At 41.4% G+C, this 24,896-nt stretch overlaps 2 protein-coding genes across 7 annotated transcripts in view; both read left to right on the top strand.

Moving 5' to 3' along the window:
* msh3 (mutS homolog 3 (E. coli)) overlaps nucleotides 1-5,415 on the top strand; it is a 37,044-nt gene extending 31,629 nt beyond the window's left edge. For all 3 annotated transcript variants that reach the window (XM_047593121.1, XM_047593123.1, XM_047593122.1), the window contains 3 exons: nucleotides 3,256-3,388; nucleotides 3,493-3,661; nucleotides 5,060-5,415. In XM_047593121.1, coding sequence (XP_047449077.1) covers nucleotides 3,256-3,388; nucleotides 3,493-3,661; nucleotides 5,060-5,141 — 384 coding nt within the window. In that variant the 3' untranslated portion in view covers nucleotides 5,142-5,415. The remainder of the gene's footprint in view (nucleotides 1-3,255; nucleotides 3,389-3,492; nucleotides 3,662-5,059) is intronic.
* A 1,660-nt stretch (nucleotides 5,416-7,075) lies between these two features.
* The window catches only part of rasgrf2b (Ras protein-specific guanine nucleotide-releasing factor 2b), a 38,180-nt gene continuing 20,359 nt past the window's right edge, over nucleotides 7,076-24,896 (top strand). Inside the window, exons 1-5 of one of the 4 annotated variants that reach the window (XM_047592494.1) lie at nucleotides 7,076-7,749; nucleotides 20,108-20,214; nucleotides 20,629-20,776; nucleotides 24,196-24,285; nucleotides 24,379-24,515. In XM_047592494.1, the coding sequence (XP_047448450.1) occupies nucleotides 7,474-7,749; nucleotides 20,108-20,214; nucleotides 20,629-20,776; nucleotides 24,196-24,285; nucleotides 24,379-24,515 (758 nt within the window). In that variant the 5' untranslated portion in view covers nucleotides 7,076-7,473. The remainder of the gene's footprint in view (nucleotides 7,750-20,107; nucleotides 20,215-20,628; nucleotides 20,777-24,195; nucleotides 24,286-24,378; nucleotides 24,516-24,896) is intronic. The other 3 variants (XM_047592493.1, XM_047592495.1, XM_047592496.1) reach the window with 3 other exon arrangements.

The raw sequence follows: 24,896 nt of genomic DNA on the forward strand, positions 1-24,896 counted from the left end.
TTGTTAAAGCCAGCGGATGTAACTTTGAAGAAAGAAAAACTCAAATACCTGATAATTATACTAAATATGTCCACTGATAAGTTACCCTTTATCTAATAATCATGTTTATTTTCATGCAAAGTGACCAATGAAACTATGATCTTTTATGTACAAATCTGATCTTGCTTCCAAACTTTTGGCCTGTACTGTGTGTGTATGTGTGTTTTCGGTGTGATTCAGTTAGTTATTTTTTTATCACATGACAAATTGTTTTCGACCACTATCAAAATGACTTTTTAATGGCTCATTGGTGCAGTCCAACTGTAAAAACACACATGCACACGATTATGTCCATGAAACCAGGTGATTGTATTATTTTCAAAACTATTAAGTGGTCTTTAAAATTCCTGATGGTTAATCTTTTCATCACTGACAAATTGAGAAACTGAATAATTGTTTCAGCCCTCGTTTTATCTGATCGCTCTGACGCACTCCACCATGAGAACTTGGACTAAGTGACTTGTAATACTTCAGTGCAGACGTTTTCAGGCTTAAACTTTGTTCCCACCATCACACTGGGAGGAAAAAAACTCATGTGCACGAGGGAGGGAACATTTCCTCTTCCTTTCTTTTTTGCACTCCCTTCTCCAGTAACATGTTTAGATTGTTAACATAAGCAGGAAATGCATATGTTTTAGCGAGGAGCCTCAGCAGCTGTCTTTTAGAGAGCAGCTTGAAGAGGTAAAGTGTTTGTGAATGCATTAGAGCGAGTGCATGCGCCTGTTGCTTTTTTTTTTTTTTTTTTTACCTTAACGCCAGAGTTCAATCATGTAACCTCTGGGTGCCTCTCGACTCTGACAGAGATTAAGGAGTAGCCAAATAAAATCTCTCCAGAGCCTGACTTGAGCTGCGTTCGGTCTGTACAGTAAAAGGCTAAAAATGACTGACTGCAGCAATCTTGAAGACAAACAGAGGAATGAAAGATGTAAATAGTCTGATGCTGTGAAAAAAATAAATAACACAATACTCCGGTATTACATATTTGCACGAAGGACAAACTCGTGTGTAGGCTGGCTGAAGGCATGCAGAGGAAGTTTTGTAACACCGGGCACATTTGATGTAGGTGCTGTGCTATCATTTTTCCTCTTCCACCCTCACTTAGTTGTGGTAACACAGGCAGCGGTACATTTTCTACCCAAAAATAGCTGACATGACATTCACTGAGGTAAAAAGACACAGGAACAAGACTGCTTGTATCTACTTGTAATCCCTCATACTGGTTGCATGCCACTGGCAGCATTTCTTTTTTTATTATCCCCTGCTCAGTTAATTGGATCTGGTTCAGTTAATTGGATCTGGTGGCCCCTCAGATTCGTTCCAAGACCACCTGGAGATACCAGGTTTGAAACTATTCATCTAATGTCACAAACCTTCTTTTGTGGAGATGTCCTTGGTTTTGCAGTAGTACGTTAAAGTTGAATGCAGACCTTCATGGAGGCTTGAGGTGAAAACGCTTCGATTTATGTCCACAAACTTGCAGGACTAATTACATTACCGAGAGCCTCAGCTGTACTGGTTTTCTGCTTATTAACAACAGAAGCATCCTTACATCAAAAACTAGTTCAGAACGCTGCGCCGCGAGACCGGACCATTTTCAGTGTAGCACTGAAACACATATACAGTCAATGATGATGCCACTGCGTCACTTCGAGGTGTGGTAGAAATGGAAAGGTCCGAAAAATGAAGACCTGTCCCAAAAAAAGGTGTGTTGATAGCTTTTTTATGAATGAAAAAACGGTAGCTGGTCGCACTGCTATTGACATTACAGACATGGTTTAAAGACAGTTTATATATAAATAAATATGTCAAAATAACAGAAACCGTAATTGTCCCCGTTTGTTGGTTTCTTGATAACATTTAATTCTTTATTCCCGTAATTCTTTACCCCGAGCTGTAAATGTAAATGATTTCCACATCAGCACGGTCATGCAAATCTGTTTTACTGATAGTGTGGGATTATTCTAAAGTATTTACTCATCATCACAGTGAAATAGTCCATTGTTAGTCAATCCACTGCATTAATTCCTTTCTCAACCAGTAGAAAATGTTGTGAACGTGATTATGCATTTTCGGCCATACTGCCCAGCCCTATTGAAAACATTACATTTGCTAAAATAATTGTGTTACCGTTGAGCTCAAAGTGCATCCCCACAGAACCAGGTGGTCATTATTAAGGTCACTGGTTATTATTTACATGTCATGTAAATTCAAAGTTTATTTCTAAAGTGCTTTTAAAAACAACCCCCTTTTGACCAAAGTGCTGTCTAGATGTACAAAATGATGATGCATACACTTAATAAATAAAACAGTAATGGAATAAAAGTGAGCAGAATTGTGAAAACAAAAATAAAAAAACAGTAAATAAGAGTAAAAGAGAAGATAGGGAATAAAAGGATAAAAACCGGCTGGGACTGAATGCCAAATAAAAAAAGAGGGGTTTTAGCAGTGTTTTAAATGCTCAGTGGACTGTGCAGCTCTAACCTGGACAGGTGTTGTTCCACAGAAGACTTTGTCCCTAGAGTAGCTGATTTGATGACTTAAGGGCCCTGGTAGTCGTGTGAAGCTTCAACAGCTCAGATAAAAAGGACGGTGCCAGACCATTTAAACATTTAAAAACAGTTGATAAAACTTTAAACTCTATTCTAAAATTAACAGGCAGCCGGTGCAACGGAGCTAGGACGCGGCTAATGTGGTCACGCCACACCTCACAAAACACAAACGGCACTTTCTGAACATTTAGTGAACTTTTAGGATTTTCTTGTCGGCATTCTGCTCACACTGTAATGTCTTGTTTTTCCCCATAGAAGCTGCAAAGCTTGTGAGTAGGCGGGAGGGTGGCATTTCTATTGTCAGTGAAAACCAAACATGGCAGGTGGAGACTCCGGTTGAAGTGACTTTGCCGTATGAGCCCATCTGTGAAGGTTCTCAGTCATCCAGGTCATGGTGTGCTCAAGAAAGGGCAACTGGACTTTAAAGTGGTCTCCCCTTCCCTCCCTCGTTCACACCTTAAGATTAGAGCCTCCGACTGAAAAGGAGCACCATTTATTAGAGAAAGAGGACAGGTTCAAAAACTCTCCTCCAAACTCCTCCTGCTTGCAGCTTTTTCTTCTGTTTTCTCCTCTCCAGTTTTTGAACCAGGTGTTTGAAGTGCTTCCAGAGGTGCTGTGTAGTAGACCGTTGTGGGTGTTAACAGCCTTATCTCTCTCTTTCGCCTAGGTGAAAGCCCTAACCCTTTTTGTAACCCATTATCCCCCTCTGTGTGAGTTGGAGCGAGTGTATCCTCAACATGTGTCAAACTACCACATGGCTTTTCTACTCAGTGAATCTGACATCTCTACTGACACTGACGGTACGTGCACCAATGAAAGGGCTTTTAATTATGGTTTGTCATGCAGGTAAATTCGGAATAATTTCCCTTTTTTTGTGTGTGTGCGCGTGTGTGTACGCCAACAGATGGAGAAGTTCAGCCCGAGTTCATCACGTTCCTCTACCAGTTGACTGAAGGAGCTGCAGGACGGAGCTACGGCCTGAACGTGGCTCGACTGGCAGACATCCCTGATCCCATTTTACGTACTGCTGCTCGAAAAGCCCGAGAGCTGGAGAGCATGGTCAATGCAAGGAGGTAGGGCAAAATGACACACATTCGCCCTAATAATTTCTTAAGGGGGAGGGGGGCAACTTACATGATGTCCTTAGTAGGAGTGGGAAATAATATGGATATGGCAGTATATCGCAATATTTTTTCTTCCGATACAAATCTTGACAAAACTTCTGCACCTCCACCACCAATTTTTCTCTACAAGTGCAATGAAAAGGAAATTAATCATCTGGATTAATATTGTTTTTTTGACTCAGTTTGCCCAAGGAATTATCCATGATGTCATCTGATGTACATATATACAACTTGTATTTTAAGATGCATTGAAAATTTCTCAGTGAACCAATAATAATATCGCAATATATCACAATATCTTAATATCGCAATAATGTATCGAATCGTGACTCAAGTATTGTGATACGCATCGTATTGTGAAGTCCTTGCCAATACCCACCCCTGGTCCTTAGGGTTAGAGATTTAAAACATTGTAGCCAAATGGAGCAAAATGGTGTGTAGATAGTAAACAACATGGATGATTTAAAAATCCAGGAAGTCTGACCAGCAGAGTAGCAGACCCATGAATGACAAGGCTTATCAGAGTCTAAGACACAGTTCAGCTATTTGAAATGTGGCGACACAGGAATGCACAACAAATCATCATGGATGTTATCACAGTTCAGATGATTGGAGGGATGAGGAGGGAAGCAGGTTTTCAAAGTAAGATGGCCGCTGCTGTAGTGCCACTGAAAGAGTGGGCTTCTTCTTCTTCTCCTTTTTTTCTTTTTTCAAATGTAGGACTTAAGTGGTTCGGCCACCTCAAACACAGATGCACCATCCTGTTGCATCATGGCCATTGTAGGATTGTAGCTTTTGCCTATCAATCTAGTATGGATGTTCATTTTACACGCAAATGAACTGGATTTCATACTTGAGCTCAACCAGAAAATGCACTAGTGTTCCTGGAAAGTCAGAGTGGATGCAGATTACTTGAGCAGCTTGGACTTAGGCAATAACTTTCACAGACAAAACAAAAATTACTAAATCAAAGTGTCACCATACTGCATTTTCTTTCCAAATACAAACTTCTGTCTCTATACGTTTGCAACATGTACATCTCCTCACTTTGTTACAGGCAGCCTGCTGGGAGCTGAGTGCTGCTTAGCCTCTTACAAAGAAATCCCCACCATATGAAATATCTGTCAGCACACACACACACACACACACACAGAGACAGAGCTATATCTCTCTGTCAGTGTAATCCCCCCTATATGAAATGTTTGCCCTTACTTTGGGACGAGGCCATTCAACGCTCAGGAACATGGATTATGCTGTATTATGTTCTCACACAGCAATGTTTGACAGAACATTGTGCTATGTGAGGACATACAGGATCTTTACGTTTCGGTGTCTCTGCCTCTTTAGGAAGGACAAGAAACTTCTCTCAGACCTTTGGGGCGTCTCAGACCGATCATCCCTCGTGGAGTGCCTGCAGTCACACTCTTGACATCACTGCGACAGGAACCCATCAGAGCCGACACTTACCAGTCATGATCTGGCTGCCAGTGAATGAACATGTGCAGAGAAGGATGTGCTGAAGTGAACAAAGACTTGTTTCACGGATGGAGATGGTTGATGCTGCACTTTTTGCTAGTGTGAATGCGTTGGTGTGTGAGAGGGTTTCAAGCAGTTTCTGCAACAACATTTACTACAAAACTGATCAAGATCGTACCTACTACACTGTATGTGGTGTTTGATTATTAAATGAAGACAAAAAGGAAGAAGTCTGTCCCACTTGTGTGCTCTTTGACCGTCTCTGTTAGACTTCTGCATTAAGTTGACGCAGGAGCAACGGCGAGAGTTTGCATTCTAAACAAAAAGGTCAAGATTTTAATATTTCCTTGCCGATAGATGTATGGTGCCTATATAACCATCAATGCAGCTTGACTGCTTTGATAAGATCTGTTACGACAGAAGTGTCAAAACGTGTCACAGATTTGGTTGTAGAGATTTGTTCAGGGCTTTCACTGGTTGAAGGGGATTTCTGGTTGTGCTGTTGTAAAATATACCGAAGGGCACTCATCTGGAGTCCCCCTTTCCCCCTTACGATTTTTTTTTTCTCATTTTTATCTTCAAACAACTGCTTGGACTGCCTGTTCAGAGGCCACACCTCAGGCTCTGAGCCTCTGCTCTCCAAAACAGAGGAAGAATAAGCTACAGAGGTTGGATGAGGTCGCTGCTTTAAAACTCCTCACCAATACACCTTAATTTACATACAGATCCAGTTCCATGTTTGAACACTGGCGCATTTTATTTCCATATTATAGCTGCTGATCAAACAAATATTACTAAGATCACAGTTGCATAATGAAAATGGACCTACAGAGCAGACTGTCGCTTTAATTTGCTGGAAATTGTAGTAATGGGGTGAAATTACAATATTTTTTATACACAGTCCCCTATTTTTAGGTGGCTCAGGTGTATGTGTATTTGGAAACCATAATTGTGAACGCACAACATGGATTCAAAGGAGCTCTGAATGCATTTCAAAATAAGTCCATCAGAAAGATGGCCGTAACATTAAGAGTGGACAAATAAACAGTTTTAAACATGATTCACGGACGGCCGTGAGGGATGATTTCATGGATGAAAGAAAAGTTCACAGATGATGCTTCATAATACAAATGGCCCGTGAATGTTAGAGCAACACGCAAAGGTGAAGAAGAGGAATTTTCTGCTATGGTCCAGTCAGTCACTCAACTTGTAGAAGAAACTAAATACAGAAAACCCTGTTAACAAAACAAATAGCTCTACTAAGTGCCTGGCAAAGCATCGTCCTTGGGTTCCAGGCTGCAGGCATCCATTGCTTAGAAAGGATACAAATTATTAGAAATTAGAATGTGGTTTATCATTAGATTAATGTCTCATCACTACAGAGCCTCTGAGAAAAGGCAGCCGTGTATATTCCTCCATTTTTTTCTTCTCCAGTTTGGATTGAATGCCTCAATGCTAAGAGTGTACACTTTAAGCAAAACTTAAACTTCAGTATCTTTTGGCTGATATGTCTGAAATCTATTATTCGGTTGTTTTCAGTATGCTCCTCTTGTTGTGTAGAGCGTGAAAGAAACTATTTTTAAAGAGGAGGAGGAGGAGGAGGAATTCAACTTCTGACTCACTCCCGTGGTTAGATAGTTAATTAGCCTTTAGAATTTATCTTTTCTTTTATTCGGCAATGCGTGTGGCTTGATCCTCACCCGTTAATAATGCATAAACAAAAGTCAGCGTTTGCCACTGACAAAATCTGCACCAGGCGTCTCTGTGGCTCTCGCGCTCACTCTCTTAACACGCAGCCAAATCACGCTCCGCCTTTAATTGCGCGAACTCCAAGATCAGCGCGCATCACTAGAGAGGGAGAAAGATAGAGAGACCTAGTGGGCGTGAGTGTTTGTGTGCGAGGAGAGAGAGAGAGAGAGAGAGAGTTAAACGCTGCCAAAGCCGATTACAGTGTATCAGGTCTGTGATTCTTTCATTCTCTGTGCACTTGAGGGTTCTCCCCTCTCTGAACCACACGCTTTCTACTACTTATTTATTTATTTATTTTTTAGTTGTTTGGCTATAGAGGCAAAGCATGGATTTATTTTAGTGCGCTCGGACATCTTCACTATGAGTTCCTCTGCAGAATCGCTTCCGACAGCGGAGCAACTTTTCCGTGCGCCACGGCGCCGCTGAGCCGCTCGTCTCTCGGCGGGGAAGTTTACACGCAACCCTTGGCCAACATGGGCTCGCGGTGAACCCTCCGGCTTTCCCACTTCCTTCTCTCTTCAAAAACGTACAACAGGATGCAGAAGAGCGTCCGCTACAACGAAGGACACGCGCTATTTCTGTCGGCGGTCGCGCGTAAAGAGGGGACCAGGCGCGGCTACCTGAGCAAGAAGACGACGGAGAACAGCCGATGGCACGAGAAGTTCTTCGCCCTCTACCAGAATATACTGTTCTACTTCGAGAACGAGCAAAGCGCGCGACCTTCTGGGATTTACCTGTTGGAGGGATGCACCTGCGAGCGCGCGCCGGCACCCAAGTTGTCCACCACTGGGAAGGAAGCGCTGGAGAAGCAGGTGAGAGATGTGAATGAGCGAGGGGCGTCAAATCATCAAACTCTGCGGTGAACTGGCACATTCCTACGTCTAGTCCCATCAGACACAACTTTCCAGAATCTGCTCCCATTCAACTACAACCACAGACTGTACTGATTCATAATCTAGAACGATTTTTTTGTGTTTGTTTGCCCCCCAGCACTTTACAAAGAGTTTTCTATTGATTTTTCCATTACAGACCTTTCAAACTGTCTGCCATGCAAAAAGAGCAAGTGGCTCATGCAGCACCAGACAAAAGTCGCTGCAGCAGCTGTGCCTCTCTGCTGTTTCATAAAGCCCTGCAGTGTCAAGAGCTCCAAGTGCATCCTCAGAGCAGGTGCGAACGAGAGTAGGCTGGTAGGAGAGGAGGCTCTGGCACAGACTATCAAACTGTCAACAATCAGACCTTCAAAGTAAAAATAAATGAGTCGCATGTAGTCTTCACTCTGCGGTGGAGTATTAACGTATTAATCCACCAGGGATTTAATATCTCCCTTGAATTCATTTCGAGACAGTGACAGTGAGAGGCAACTAAAGCCATGCAGCAACAGGTTCTTGCATTTTACCCCATCAGCTCTGTAAAGTTGGGGAACATATTTCTATTCTGCACTCTTCTTCAGCAGCTTTACAGCTGATGAAATATTCACCTCCAATATGTCATTTCTGTGGCTCTAACATGGCAAAGAAATCTACAAGAAATGTCTTGTTCCTTCCTAAATAGCTTTGCACATTCTGCACCGGGCATATTAACTTTCAGGCTGCTGCTCTGTTATTAGCGTTGCTGCTGTTTTAATTTTAGGATTGGTTTAAACCATGCGTTGTGTGTCACTTAAGCCTTGATGTTCAGAAGCCGCAGTTTAAACTGCACTTGTGGTTTAATCTGAACTGCGTGTCCCGTTTTCCACCAATATTCCCATAGAGGTCACTTTACGGTGTAACACAAATGAGTTACAGATGAGTAGACTATAGAACGAGGTTTAAGTTGATGTTGTTCAATGTACGGAAGATTTATACATTCTTTTATCAAACACTTTGAATGTACAGCTTGTTCTACCAAAAATAACCTTATAAATATGGGAAAGTAAAACAAATTGACAAATGAATTCCCACAAGAATGACCTGCAACATGCACATACTTTAATGTATGTTCGTTTTCTGTATTTCACAGGAAGGAAATGCCATAATAGTCATAACAGCACACCCACTCACACATATTTTCAGAAAACTTCAGTGAAAGTTTACGTCAATATCAGTGTTGACATTATATTATCTGATCTCAGTCGAAGATGACGATATCGATGTCCATGTCCTCAGGCAAATGTGTTGTGACTGCCCTCTTAGAAGTTGCCGCGGCATTGTTCTCCAACAGAGCTTGTTGCTAGGAAACATTTGAGTCACCATTTTCACATACATTTCATTGACAAAAATTAATTAAAAGCACATGCACCGGCCACGATCATCTCACCAGGCCTGAGACTCAGTAAATCAAAGAATCCATCTTTTGTTACAGTGATCAAAGATTCCTCCACCTCACGGTAGGCCATCACAGGGAAAACAGAATGATTTCTGTTTCTGATTTTCAGCTGGCCTCCAGGACTGTGTGCATGTGTGTGCACAGGCATCATGCCCATGAAAATGGAGGGAGAGGGGCACACTGGAGGGCATTGACTTTTTGCAGTTTGAGGAAGTATTAAGAACAGTGAGGGAAACACAATTAGTCATGCGAGAGGTGAGGAGAGTTCAGAAATAACAACCACTCATCATCATTCAGAAAATATTCATCTCCCTCCCACTTGTACAGTAGATGTTTGCTTCTTACATGTTCAGTACAGTATGTGTAAAGACAATTTGTTCCAGACGTAGGCAAATAGTGGAAAGGCTTTAGAAAAAACAGGGGGTGGTAGAATGTGGTTTTAAGTCACACATAGAGCAAGATTAGTATAAACATATGCCTTTAATATAGTTGTTACTAATTATGATGTTAAATAAAATTAATCTCTCTTTGGTGCAACATTCAAATATGGTTGTAACATAATATTAGCACTGATGTTAGCATCAAACCTGTCTCTTCTGATGTTCACCCAGGCTGCCTCACACTCACACGCTGCAGCTGTGATGTTTAATTAGGGTTATTTTCTATCTGCCCTCAGCTCAAACCTTACTTGCTCATGTGCAACTGTCTAACCACATTGCCATGCACACTGGAGGAATAAACCAAATAATGATGACATTTCGCCTCGCTCACGAGACCACGTGTGTTTCCTGAAGAGTCAGTCAAGGCTTTAGTGTAAGAGTTCGGTCTGATCTTGGACTTTCGATATTTCCATTAGATGCCGTTTCTCGTCCCTGTTTGTCTGTGCATTAGAGCAAATTTGCCAACAACCTGCAATATCACACCCCCACAGTGAGCCACAATGTAACCACACAAATAACACACAGCTACTGCCACCCTCTCTCTGTTGTACTCCCTGTCTCTCTGTTGTACTCTCGGATAGACGCAAACCCTTCAAATAATTCGGAGAGCGTTCGCACCAGTCTGAATGGTTTCCACAGCGACTGCAGACATGCATTGCTGATGCGCGCGCTTGTGTGTGTAAAAGGCCAATAGATTTAGCTGAGCATAATTTTCAAAATGTACCTTCCTCCACCATAAAGTGGTTGGTCATTGATCCCAGAGAGAAGCACAGTTCATTAGAGGCTATGAACCAGAACCAAATGAGCCTTTTATACAGCGTTGCCTGTTTTTAGATAAAATATTTAAGAGGAAAAGTTGCAACAAACAAGCCAATTAATGCTTTTGTTGGACTTTGTAGCCTGGGAACATTGCACAGTTGTGCCAGAGCCAGAATCCAGACAATGGAGACAAGAAATGAAGGAAATCAGTGCAACTACAGAAGCAATGTGCAGCAAGGAAATGTGTCAGATTGTGTTTAAACGATACGATACGATATGATACGATACGAGATGATATGATACGATGGGATGCAATATGATACGCTATGATAAGACACGATATTATATAATAAGATACGATACGACACGATACTGTAAGATATGATACGATACGAGATGATATGATACGGCACGATACAATACAATATGAGATGATACTCATTGAGACAATGTGATACGATAGAACACAATGCCATGAAATGCGATACAATACCATACGCTATGCTGCGATACACTATGATACGATAAGATAGACAGTGATATGATGCGATGTGTGTGATACACTTCATGAAAAACAGGTGTGGTTTAAATTATTGTTTTTAAATTAAGGTTTTCTTTAGTGTTTACTTTTGTTCAGGTGCCTATATTGGCACTTATAGTCCATTTTGCGCTTTATTTATTTATTTATTTATCTATTTATTTATGTATAAGATGACAGGCAGTTGTAACTTGTGAATCTCCATCATCCTTGTTCAAAAGAGAAGACATGTCGAGTTGTGACAAATTGACATTCAAATTTATTTTGGAGATTTTGCCCTGAGATATTAATGCTTATATTGTCTAAGTTTCATATTTACACTAGAGAGAATCCTATTGATGCTTTAATCGACAAATCCTCTGCCTGTTACTGGGATTGAACCATCCATCTCCAGTTTTCATTACAAGTTTCAAGCATGGGAGAGACATCATAGGTTAATTGAATTCTGTCTGATTGGCTGCATCAGTTGTGATAAAGTGTGTTTGTGGAGCACAGATGGATTCCTTTCAACAGTTTCCTTCCTGATTAGTCTCAATGTATGAAAAGGTGGGGTGACACTTTATAGTTTAAGTGTCAGTGCTGACTTCCTGATGCATGTGTATAACTATATGCATTTGTGAAAGTGTGTAATTAGTTCTCATTAGAAAGCTCCCCTAGTTCTAAATTGCCCTCTCAGAGCCTTGCGTTTTCACTCATGTTCGCACTAATTGGAACCAATTTTTCCTGTATTCCTGGAGTCTGATCAGCTTTCCTCCACAGGCTGCTTTTGATTTTCATCGTAAGTATTTTTTTCCAAGTGTTAAAACCATTATGGACCTCATTAGTGTCAGAGTTAAGGCCGGCATCCGTCTTAAAACATGTCTCTTGTATCTACAGTCCTTCTGAGCTTGTTCCCCCTGTCTTGTGAAAATTACTATCTCCGAATTGTCAAAGGTTCATAAGAGAAGCTGCTCCTTTTGAAGAAACAGGACGTGCTGCCTAGAAGTACGCCTTTTAGCTTCCTTTCAGAGAGTTAGATGTGAAGACTGTCAGCACACTCAAATCAGCATGTCAAATAAGAAGCTGGAAGGAGGAGGAAATTAGCTAAGACTAAAAGGGGAGGCAGGGAAACTAGTCTGACCCTGTCCAGAGGGTTATAGCTATTTATTTGCAAACAACAGCTACAAGAATGATGTGACCTTCACTTCTCATTATCATGAGGTTGCAGTATACACTGAAAGCCTTGTGATTCGGAATCAGTTCGTACTGAGCCTTTATGGCACGTGCGAGAAAATGATCAAACTTTGGGGAGAACAACCTGCTTCCAGTCTTTATGCTAAGTTACATTAATCACTGCTGAACCGCCGCGCATGGAACCTGTCTCAAGTTGACTTTTTTTTATGATTATAAATGAGGCATTTAATCCAACAGGATTTAAAAATGGTTTATAAAAGAGCTTTAAATCATTATTCTGAGCAGTGCTACCTATATCAACATGCCACGCTATTACCTTCATTTGAATAAAATCTTCAAAATAAATAATAGCGGTGATTGGATGTAGGTACGATTAATGTGATTCAAATGTTTTCCACTAAATGATGATTTAAAATTAAAATGCTCCTCTGTATTGATCCTCTTTACTGTGGCAGGTTGGGCAGAGGAGTGGAAGTGGGAATGATTAATCAAACACACAGTGCAAGATACAGCTTATGAGCTGGTGTGGAACTGTTGTCTATCGCGGGGGGACTCTGGGTCGTGGGGGGACTGCGTTGTCGGGGGACTCTGGGTTATCAAAGCTCTCGGGGCCTCGAGCCTGACTACTCCTCAGTGGTGTTATTGTTATTGCTGGAGCTCCTTCCATCTATTATACATGCTCCTCCTGTCAGGCGCTACAGGTGCTGATGTGGAGTTGTGGCATATAGAAAAGGAGATGAATATCGTACCATGAAGACTGTTTAAAGGTGCATTTTTAGGTGGACAATATAATTGTCACATTGTCCGTGTTTCTGAGGACAGCTGTGAGAGTGGTAGTAGAGTCTCCACTTTTATTACTTTAAGGCAGCAGGATTTTTCTTTCAGAAGCGAAGTGAGTGCAACTACAAAGCAATAAATGTGTAAGATGGGAACAAAAGCCCGCTGATAACAATGTGTTATTTGTATGTATTTGTTTTTTGACTTATGTAAAGTAGAAGGGCAGCAGGGAAAGTAAGTTGTGTAGGAGCGGAGCAATCTGTTTAATCTCTCAGTTTCATCGCAGATAACCTGTCAGGTAATCTCTGATCAGAGTTCGGAGGCCGGCACAATCGTTATTAGTATACGCTCACATAAAATAGGTCAGCGTTTGTGTGAGTATGTGTGCATGTTTTTACATATGCGTGTTAGAAAGAGAGCGACAGAAACAGAAACTTCATCCTCAAAAACTTCTGTGGAGGAAGTGAACAGCATGGAGGGCAATGAAAAACCAGCAGGATGTGGGATGTTGATTCAGTGATTGTCACATTAGCTGGTACATCATTAGCTGAATTCAGTGGTTGCATAAAGCACTGCTGTCGCTACCGCTGCTGCTGTCAGATTAATGTTTTGGATCACTTCAAAATGACATGTCTGCAGAAAATAAAAATGTAATCTGTTCTTGATCTCTAATGTGGAGTAAAGCTAAAACTATGGGCTCTCAAAGGGACAGAAATATCCCTTGAAAGAATGATCATTCTGGAAAATATATATGTTATATATTAGCGTACTTCTCTGGACCTAGATAAGAGCAGTTAATTATAAGGAAGCAGCAACCTTGAAGGAAACCGTGTCCCGGTTCAAATATGACTGATCCACCAGGTCACTGAATAACATGATGCATCATATTTATTTAATGCTTAACATGTGTAAAAATTCTGGAGACTGCTGGAGCTGCTATGGTGTCATCGCCAGAGAACTGTTTTTTATGCTAACCCTAATGAAATAGCTTCATGCTTGCTCAAAACACACAAGAGTGGTATTGATCTTCTTGTGCAGCAGAAGTCCTGGTCTTTAACAAGTGTGATCATGATAATTTGTGCTTTTTACAGGTTTTACAGGTTTCACTCCATGTGCGCGACGGTTTATCGACTCTTATCAAGAGAAGCATCAGGAAAAACTTTTTTTTTGTTAATTACTGCTCTTCAGACATCGTTCTTTTCAGTCTTTACGCTACGCTTGCTATTGACTGTAGCGTTTAATTTAACAAACAGCATATATATGTGTATACATGATATAATTGTGGCAAGAATTTATAATAATAATAGGATTGTGTGCAGCCTGGTCAACAGCAAGTAAGGTGATCTCAATAGCAGTTTGTGTTGTCTTGTCCTTGGAGCATTTCATGAAGCTAAATTCAGAAGAAAAACTGCCCCTGTGGGAGTGTGGCGGGAGATGAGAAATGAGGGGAACATAAGGAGGTGAGGGGCAGATGTGAGTTGAATGCAGAAGGGTTAGTGTTAAGTGAACCCGCACCACTCTCTGAAATGACTTTTATTGATTTAGCAACTGATGTAGCCCTTATTATGAGTAATTAAGAATGAGATGTGCACATTTCATATTGGATATTTCTTGGATGCTCGTGCTGCTGTCACTTACAGCAGAGATATGTACCTTTAATTACTGTTATAGGGGTTTTGGACCTTTTATATATCCAAAATTGATTGGCTCTGTGTAGTCTTTTCAAACCTGAATAATTGATTTGTTGAGAATATAAAATCAATAGCCTTTTGCTCTTGTGTTTGAGGCATTGTGTTCCCACATGAGAACTGCCAACAACAGGTGGCTTCAGATTATCTTTTTGATAAACACTGAAGATCTCAACATAAGATTCTTTAGCCGCTAATCTTCTATTTTTCTTTGAATGTTTTGCATGGTGTATGTTCTCCAACGTACACATATAGGAAATCCAGTGTATGGATTATACCAGTTGCCTGTAGCCTCACGTACAACAGTCTGGGCTGCTCGCTGTTGTATTTCTCTGTGATGGTAATTATCACCCTGCGGGATTCAGGAACACTGAGCAGTTCCTGCTTCACCACAGCGGTGCAGCGACGGAGACACATCAGACATCGTATCAAAACTGAGCGTTAATGATTTTGCCATCCCATCTTGTAAACAGCAGTTGTTAAGACGAGGTACAAATGTGATTGAACTATTAAACAGCAAAATAAGAGCAACGGCGAACTTACAATTCGCTTTTAAAATAGACTTCAGACAAATCTATGAAAATTGCTTTTTTTTTTGAGCGAAACTGTTAAACTGTACATGTACACAGATTCACCCACAACATTATGACCACCATCCTACTATTGTGCGGGTCTCCCTTGTGCCTCCAAAAAGCAGTTGTGACTCATCAGAGAATGGACATGGGTCTTCTGAGGGTGTCCTGTGGTGTCTGGTAACAGGATGTTGTTAGTGGGGGGGCTTTGGCTCCTATGGGTTGAGGGGAGGGGCCTCTGTGGATCAGTGTTGCACCCCTGTGCATCTGAATATATACTTGATCAGTTCGGGATCTAGTGAATTTGGAGGCCAGGTCAACACCTTGTGATTCACCTTGTGATTGTGTTTTTTTGAGTCCACAAACCATTTTTGTGTGTGTCTGCTTCCATCAAGGAGTGTCATCGCTATGGGGTGGGGGTGTCTGGTCTGGTCTAGGTGGGTGGGACACGTCTAAGTATCATCCACACAAATGCCAGGTTAAAAAGTTTCACAGCAGAACACTGAATTGTCACACGGTCTCTATTCAAACAGAAACTGAGTAAAACATCATAGGTCTGATTACAAGGTGAAAATGGTAGAGGGGGCATTGACGTATTACCTGAAAGCAGATGGATATTAGAATCCATTTATTCTACTTGGCATCAAAACAGAGATCAAAAGATTGCCTGAGCTGAACCTGAACTCAGTGACTGTGGTTTTGGCAGCAGCAAAACATATCGAGCAAGAAATCCTTGATTTGATCCTCCGAGATCAAAAAGGGCTCAGATAGTAATTTGGTAGGAAACCCTGATTACGGCCCCTCTGATAAGATGACCCTGAGGGAGAAAGGAGCAACAACGGAAAACAATGTTATGTTTTTTGTTGCTCACTTTCACACAAAGTTGCAGGCAGGGTGGCAGTAGAATATATCATTTGAATGACTCCTGGAACCACAAGACTTTTCCTTCCTCCTGCCCTTGAAAAACCGTGGAATCGAAATGATGTAGAGAATTTAACAAGATGCTCAGGTTTAGAAGACCAGCTATGTGACTGACCTTCCTGCCTACATGGGGTTTCTAATACTGACTGGTGTGTGCAGGTCCTGAGGTGAAGCTGCTTCTAGTCGGTGGAACAGAGATGGAGACGGTGATATTTTGTGCCTCCATGTCTCTGGAAATGTTCTGCACCACACAGACAGTACTTAGATTTGACAACCATGAGGCAAGAACTGCACGAATTGTCAGGGAAAAACCGGCAATTCTAATACATGGTTTTTACACGGTTATATAATAAATCCCTAAAAGGTTCTTGTTATTTTTACTTTCAACTAAATATATTCAAATCCGCACAGCTGTTGTGTTTTTTTTATGTCTTATGTAAAACAGGACATGGTATTGTGTGTTGTAGATGGGTTTCTCCAAACACCTTTACTCCCTTGGTGCTCTCTTAAACATATTATTAGATTGGCTGTTTATGTGAGCATACTGTCAAGGTTAAAATACAACTGCACTTCATTTGCAGAAAACTGAAAGAGCATCTCTATTTTCATACGTTACCCCCTTGTTGCCTGATAAAGTGAAAGTTTATACAGTTTACTTAATTAACACGTTCCTCATCTGTAAATTGACATCAGGTAATTCCCAGCAAAGCTCCGCCACATCCACCTGACTGGAGGTTTAATCAGCCGGAGTAATTGAGCGTATGGAGAGACTGCTCAGTGTGTGGAAACAGAAACAAATGGCAACATGCAATGAATACGCATGCAAAAATCTATAACTTTGCATGTATGTATTCATGTCTTTTTTGTTATTTAACCAGTCTTTCACTTGTCCCCAGTGTGGATGAAACCCTTATCACTTTCCCATTCATGCCTCCGTCCTCAGTGAAGTCAACAAGATTCAAGATTCAAAGAGTTTACTGTCACATGGACAGTGTAGAAACATGTTTCCCTGCACAATGAAATCCTTGTTGTCCTTCCAAATATAAAATAGAAATAGCAATATAAAAAGATACATATAATACAAAATATACAAGCAACATCAGAGCAATGAAACCTTGGCTGCTTTGGACTGAGAGTGAGAAGCAAAGAAAAAAAAAAGAGGGTCCATCTGTACAACTCTGTCTGGGCTCTCATCAGTGCAGATACCAAAGCAGACGGCAGCGTTGCGTCATTAGCGACTCTTCCAATCCCTAATCGTCAGTGGATCCCAACAGTGATTCTGTCATCTCCGCTTTTAAATATTTATAACAGGACGAGTATTTCTGGATCCAACGGCCATCTTTTTGCCTAATGAATCTATTACCACCGAGACCAGTTTCATTTTGATTTTTGAATTTTTAATAATGAGAAAAAAAAAAGGTTTCATAGCACAGCACTGTAAGGAAGCCAAGGTTGGGTGTGAGCGAGGTTCTAATTTCTGAGCATTCAGCCACTGTTTGACATTAAAATACAGTCAGTTTCTGTTCAGATAGCTTCTGCCCTGCGTGCGGTATCGCTTCTGAATAATAAAATTAGCCAGCCTACATTGTTCTGCTCCACGGTGGCGGAACACATTCATTTGTGTCACGCTGTCACGGTTTCAGGAGAATAACTAGTTTCAGGTGAGCGCCGTAAATTGGTTGTAGTTGACATGAAGAGTGAAAGAGCACCAAAGATTCTTTGTATCTCTGTCCCTTTTGCTTTTGCTCCCTGTCTTTATTTTTCTAAATGAAATTTCTTACAGTACAGTGAAGCCCCCCAAGGGATGGAGGGTGTGTTGGAGACGATTTGAAGGGAGAGCGAGCTGGTGTTCTTGAATGGTACTGGAGAGTTGGGAAGAGACCACGCAGCATTCTGTGATCACAGTCTGCCCCTTGAACAACCAAGTCCTCCTCTATGGATATAAATTCCTCCTCAACAAATGAGGACACAGTAGAGTTTTACAGTACTGTGCATTGCAATGCAATGTGTGTCCAGGGTTGATGCAGAATCTTCTGTAAAGGATGTGGTAACATTAAAGATTAATGATTGCCTAGGGGTAGCTGGGTCTATATGCTTCAAACAGCATGTAGAATCTTACCTGTACAGTATACACAATACAGTATATACTGTAAAAGTACTATACAAAAACAGGAAAAGTCTTCCTTAAATTGTTCTCTAAACCACGTAAAATCCCATTCAGTATTTTTCCCTGAGTACATTTTGTGCTGCAAACACGCCTCAGATGTACAGCAATATAAAAAGAAGTGAACAATACATTTAATTCAGTACCTTGCGTAAAGCTTTTATGAAGTCTTTGTCACCAAATCACAGCATGAATCCTTTCAGCCTAACAAACATCAGCAAACATGGCTCATTTGAATTCACACTGTGCAGTAACTGTGCACATTTTCTTTTACAGCCTTGGTTGCTAGCTCGCAGACTTTATCACTGCCCCTGCAAGAATCCTGCAGCCTTTCATCCAGACATCCACCCAGTCACATTCCTGCGTGTGCACTCATGTGTGCATGGATGATACGAGTAGAATATATCATTAATGACCCTGTATGTGTGAGAGAAATGGACGAAAGCATGTATCAAAAAATCATCTAAAAATGAATTAATATTTTATCTATCTAACAATGCAAAGCTCTAAAATCTGCATTTGCTAAATTATTTTGCTTTCCTTTTCTAGGCTTTTTTCTTCTCCCGTCTAAACGGATCAATAGATGCATTAAATGAACAGCCTGCATCGAAAAGTGGAAAATGGAAGCGCAAAGCATGCTTGAGGTGTCAGATATTGCGTTGCCATGGAAATACTATCTTGTTAGGTGATGACACAGTTTAGAAACATGCACTCGATTAAGACATTACGTAACAGCTACCTCCTCGTTTTCTCCCTACATCCCTCCTCCTTCCCATCAAAGGCTGTCAGAGCACAGATTATTATTGATACAATAAAATACAGTCAGGCAGTGAATCGAATTGACAGATAGATAAAAAGCATTGGCTACAGAGTGGTGATGGGGGGGGGTGTGTTCCAGTAACCTGACCTCGGCCTTCGGCCCGTTGCCACTGCAGGGGCCGAAGCCCGTCCATCCTCCCGCAGGGCAAGCGTCTCTCCTCCGGACTTGGTTTGGTTCACTGAACCCTTACTGAGAGAGACACAAAGAGATGAAAGAAGTATGAAGGAATGTAGATGGAAGAGGAGGAGGAGGAGGAGTGGGTTCTGACAACAAGAGAAGTGAGGATGCTGGTTGAGAGAAGCAGAGGAGGCGGAGTGGGATGATAGGTGAAGTGTACATAGAGAGGGAGGAGGAGAGAGGTGGTTGGATGAAGAGAAGAGGAGAGGTAGAGAGAGAAAAGCCGGTGCAGAACTCAGTCTTCTCTGTTTTCCTTGACTAAGAATAGGAGCTCTTCTGGTAACCCAGTGCCCCGGGACATGACCATTTGAATAAAAGCCTCTATCACTTCATATAGTGCCTAGTGTGTGTGCGTGTGTGTGCATGCATCTACTGTAGATGTGCGCCTGTGCACTTGCATGTGTTGGCATGAGTCCATGTGTAATGTGGGGAAGTATTTTAAAGGCAAATACACAAGGAAATTCATCTGAATATGAGGAGAGACAGAGAGAGAGAGAGAGCCAGAGACAGAAAGTGGGCTAATTGATGGTGAGGATAATAGGCTGGTGGAGAAGGGAGGCACTGACGAGGCTTGATGTCTTATTTCAGTGAGGAAATAACTGTCATGTGTGTTGAGCCACCCACCCTCCTTCATCCTGTCTCCCTCTACATATATATATATATATATGCGCCTGTTCCGTGTTAGGTGAATTTAAATCCAGGAAAGAAAGGAGCACGGTGAACAAATACGCCTGGAAATGAAGTTTTAGAAAATTTCGTACGCGTTCCAAAACCAAAACACCTCTCTTGCTGTAATAATGCCACCAATATGAACAGTCTTCATCTCTCTCTTCTCAGCACTACTTCCTTATCGTGTTTGGTCACGATGGACAGAAACCTCTGGAGCTGCGGACGGAGGAGGAGAGTGAGTGCGATGAATGGGTGGAGGCCATCCAGCAGGCCAGGTATACACTACACCAGAGATTATATGATCGATATTTAGCATGTTAGCCAGAGAGCATTGTTTATTTATTTATTTTTTTACTTTGAATGACAAATCACGCCTGTACCCTAACTCCTTATACACATGGTGAATATAATGTGAGTCTGATTCTATAGGTCCAGTATACGGTCAGCAGGACGACACAGCAGACTCATTCATTCAAAACATGTTAAAAAAAAAAAAGAACATGTTAAAAATCAATTAGCATGGTCCTCTTTACAGCTTCATACAGTTTAAAAAAAGCATGCACTAAATACAGCAGTCGTTCCTGTGTTTCACTTGGCCATTCCTTCGCCTTGTCATGATCCAGAGAGGGTTGCTCACGCTGAGGTTTTGTGCTCCTTTGTGTTCCCGCTTTTATTCGTGAAACTTTCAGTTACTCTGACATCATCATCGAACGTGAGGTGCTGATGCAGAAATACATCCACCTCGTGCAGATTGTGGAGACGGAGAAGGTGGCCGCCAATCAGCTGCGCACTCAGCTGGAAGATCAGGACACTGAAATAGAGAGGCTGAAATCCGAGGTACACACGCACGCACACACACACACATCACAGAAACATGTATAGATGTTAAGCATATAATAGAACAATGTGTGTTTATTTTATTATTATTTTTTTTTCACAACCCATTCATGCCATTATTTTTCTGGCATTTTTCACCCCTTTAATGGATGTATGCATATTATAGTCAGGATGTACACTGCTAGTCTGAAGTCAGTGCATTTTACATAATGCAGCAGCTGGTGCCAATCATTTGACTGTCTGTTCTTTATTAAAAACAGTCCCTTCAGACCAAGGACTGTTTGGCGCCGCTGTAAAGAACTGTGTTTTTTTTGTTGCATTTCTGCCAGAGTAGCTGCTAGAGGTCGATAAACAAATGGCTCTGAATTGAACTCTGGGACCAGTATTATTAAAATGAGCTTTACCAAGAACAGCCTTCACAATACCAAAGCAAACAGCACAGACGTGTGTAGGATTCTAACCTTGAATATATCATTTTAAGTAAGACTCTTGACCTCCACCTGCACGTCCCTCACCAGGATGTATAGGAAGAGAATCAAACAAATTAGGGCATAATTGTTCTCCTTCAGCGATGTGATTTTTGGCAACCAACAAGCTACTTTTTTGTGCTTGTAAGAGCCAGGTATAGTCACAATAACATATGTTTGATTAGATGGATATGTAGCATATACAGGATGCCCTCAAGTTCAAGATGAACGAGGAATACTATCAATTAGATGCAAGGAGACAAGGTGGATGTCGTTAAAACCTACATATCAGTAGGTCACATAATAAGCAAATCACACTCACTCACTCACTCACTCACTCACTCACTCACTCACTCACTCACTCACTCACTCACTCACTCACTCACTCACTCACTCACTCACTCACTCACTCACACCAGCCCACACAGCTCTGTGATCACTCTCCTGCCATAAATAACATGAAGAGTGATCCAAGAAGAAGCACACAGTATACAGTATGCATATACCTATTTATACACCAATTTACCTGTTGAATAGGATATGTACATATAACCATATATATACAGAAAAAAAAATGCATCTCACCCTCACAGGGATCTGTCTCATCCTCTAGCTCTGGTTCTCTACTAGAGGCCTGGGAGTTTATATTTATATATAGGCGTTTGTGTGGTGCTAATGGCAGTGCAGCAGTGGGTGTGAGCAGGGCTCAGTCAGCTCTGTGTGTAGGAGGAGAAGATCCACTGTTCAATAAAGACAGTCCATCAGCTCCTTTACAAGCTGCCAAACCATTAAGCTTATCGGACTACAACACATTTGTGTTCTGCCCGTCGCAATTCGATAAATTGCACGCACGCGCTCACGTCCCGACTCACCTCCGCAACGTGGTTAATCTGGATTAATTGCAAGATGCTTAACCAGTGCACACGCACAACAGCACGTAATTATTGGTTTCTGGTAATTAGATCAATAGCGATATTTTTCCTGAAGCTAACAACATGTGAGCTGTCAGTACTGACATACTGCAGCAATAAAAAAAAAAAAGAAAAAGCATGTACTTGAAAATTAATTCTGTATTTTGCAATGAATCTTTATTGTGATGATATTGTTTTACCATTACACAAAACTCTCTCGTCCAGATTAACCATTTTAATATTGCATGTTTCAGTTTATGTAACCCTGGCCTGGGATCATTGTTGTCCATGTAAATACATGCAGGTGTGGTATAAAAAAGATTAATCAGTCAGTGGTTTTAATAAATGTTTCTCTAATGGGTCCACAACCTCTGAATTTATTCGTTTTATTTGAACGTTTTAAAAATTAGTAAGAAAAAATAAGTAAGAAAAGCTCGGTTTAACATCACACATTCATTTATTGTTGCCACATTTGTGGAATTGCCACGTTTTTGTCAGATAATCTAGAGCTGCTTCTATCTGATAAGATGTTTCTCCTGTGTACATGACTGGAAGGCACTGCCAAATTATCTTTAATGTACAGGTGCTTGTCTGAAATTGAATTCTGGTCTACGCCGCCGTTGTCCCCAGGGAAGGCTATTTGCTCGCTGGACCAGCTGCTAACATCTCCATAAATCACACCTTCACTGTCATTTCCAATTCTGCCTCTACTCATTTGTGTCAATAATCGCTCGTATAAACACTTTGTTCTTGCATTCGCTGTCTCTGTCTTTGGAAAGAAGCGGCTCTCTGTGTAATGGATTAGCCCATAATGCTGATTTTAATTGTAATTCTCCCTCCAAGCAACAAGTGTGGAGGATTCTTCTCCCCGCTACTTGCTGGGATTATGTCTCATTGGCAGGATACAGTGAGCCCGGCTGATAATGAAAGGGCTAACGGAAGGAATTTATATTAGGAAACATCTGCCTGTGTAATGAGGCCGCTCATGAAAAAAAAAAAGGGATTGGACTTTGAGAGCCAGTGTGCAGTCGGTGATCCAGCTCATTAAAACGTGCTTGTGTTTGTTTGTTTTATGCGTGTTGCTCTGCATTTATGAATAATTGAACAAACTAGCCACTGCTACTGTCAACAGTTGGCAGACCATCTCCCCTCCGCTGCCATTTGCATGACAGCGCTAGTGAGTAAGAAAATGAAGATGAAGGTGTGCCGCTGCAAATGGCTTTGGTTTTATCCTCGATGTTTTTCCCTATGTGTGGCGAGCTGGTGTTGTGAGGCGCCCTGCAGGTAAAAACAAACAGCTGACAGTAATACTGTGCCTATCTTATCCCCTGTGTTGGGACCGTTTCTGCACAGAAGGCTGCGCTGCCAAGCAAAACCTTTAACCGGCTTTGTTTGAAGTTATTCATCACTTTTATTTAAAAGAAAAACTGGTGCAGTCTGTTATTAAGTTTGCAACCCCTAAACTCATTTGTTTTCACAGCTTAATAACATTTTTGAGTTTGTCATCTGGCCGGTGTATTCCATTTCCTCATCCTTCAAAACTGCAAAACTGGAAAATGACATTAACTGTGCGGTAGCCTATTCTTCCCGTCAGCGAGCAAATGTCACGACAGATTTCAGTAGTTGCAATATAGCATGGGGTGATTGTACTTTTGCTTTCCGTGTCTTACAATACCCCACAGGTGCTCCACAGGCACACGTGAGGCTTAATTTGCTTACGGTTGCAAGCTGTGAGTTGACCCCCCCTCCCCCCTTCTCATTCATTTTTTTCTGAATGGAGACAGTTGATTGTCAAAAATGAGGAAGTCTGATGTGAAATAGGGGGGGTATACCAGAAATTCACTGAAAGATCATCACAAATAAACAAATGACTAGTAGTCCCACTAGGAGTACAACAATAGCATGTACTGTGCTTCCCTTTTTTTCACATCTGAACTTAAATCTCATCAAATTCAACTGTAGCGCAAAACACTCTGTAGCTCTTTCTATTCATTCACCTGCTCCATGCTCATATTTTTTTTGTCTGAATTTCTCCCGAAAGATTGTAGCTCTGAACAAAACTAAGGAGCGAATGCGGCCGTACCATGTTTACCATGAAAACGAAGACCCTGACATCAAAAAGATCAAAAAGGTACATAGATAGAGCACATGTGCATGCCTACGGTATATATACGTGTCATATGCATTCTGGCTTAAGCCCTGTTTGCACCTGTCGTGCCTCCAGGTGCAGAGTTTCATGCGGGGCTGGCTCTGTCGGAGGAAGTGGAAGATCATTGTCCAGGACTACATCTGCTCTCCTCACGCTGAGAGCATGAGGAAGAGGAACCAGATCGTCTTCAATATGGTGGAAGCAGAGACAGAGTATGTAAATACATTATGCCTAGAGTAACGCCGCACACTACAGGAAGCTACTGTCAGGCTATGCAGTGTATGATGTTAATCTAACTCACCGCGGCAGTCGCTTGATTGATTGCTCACAAAAGGAAGCTGTTAATGACGTGTTCTACCGTAAGCACCGTACAGTAGGACTGTGTGATTCGGTGATACAGATAGAGATTAGTAAGACATTTGTGTTGTAATGATGACAAACGCACATGTGATTTAAATATGTCTTTTTTTTATGAGAGCATTCCAGATAGTTGTGCAAATGCTGTGTTATGGAAATAGTAGGACATGCAGGATTTTTGCATCTTACCTCGCTTTGTCAACACCCACTCTAATTCAGATGAATCCAGTCTCCTG

Source organism: Mugil cephalus, chromosome 8 (assembly GCF_022458985.1).
Source record: "Mugil cephalus isolate CIBA_MC_2020 chromosome 8, CIBA_Mcephalus_1.1, whole genome shotgun sequence".
Lineage (NCBI taxonomy): Eukaryota > Metazoa > Chordata > Actinopteri > Mugiliformes > Mugilidae > Mugil > Mugil cephalus.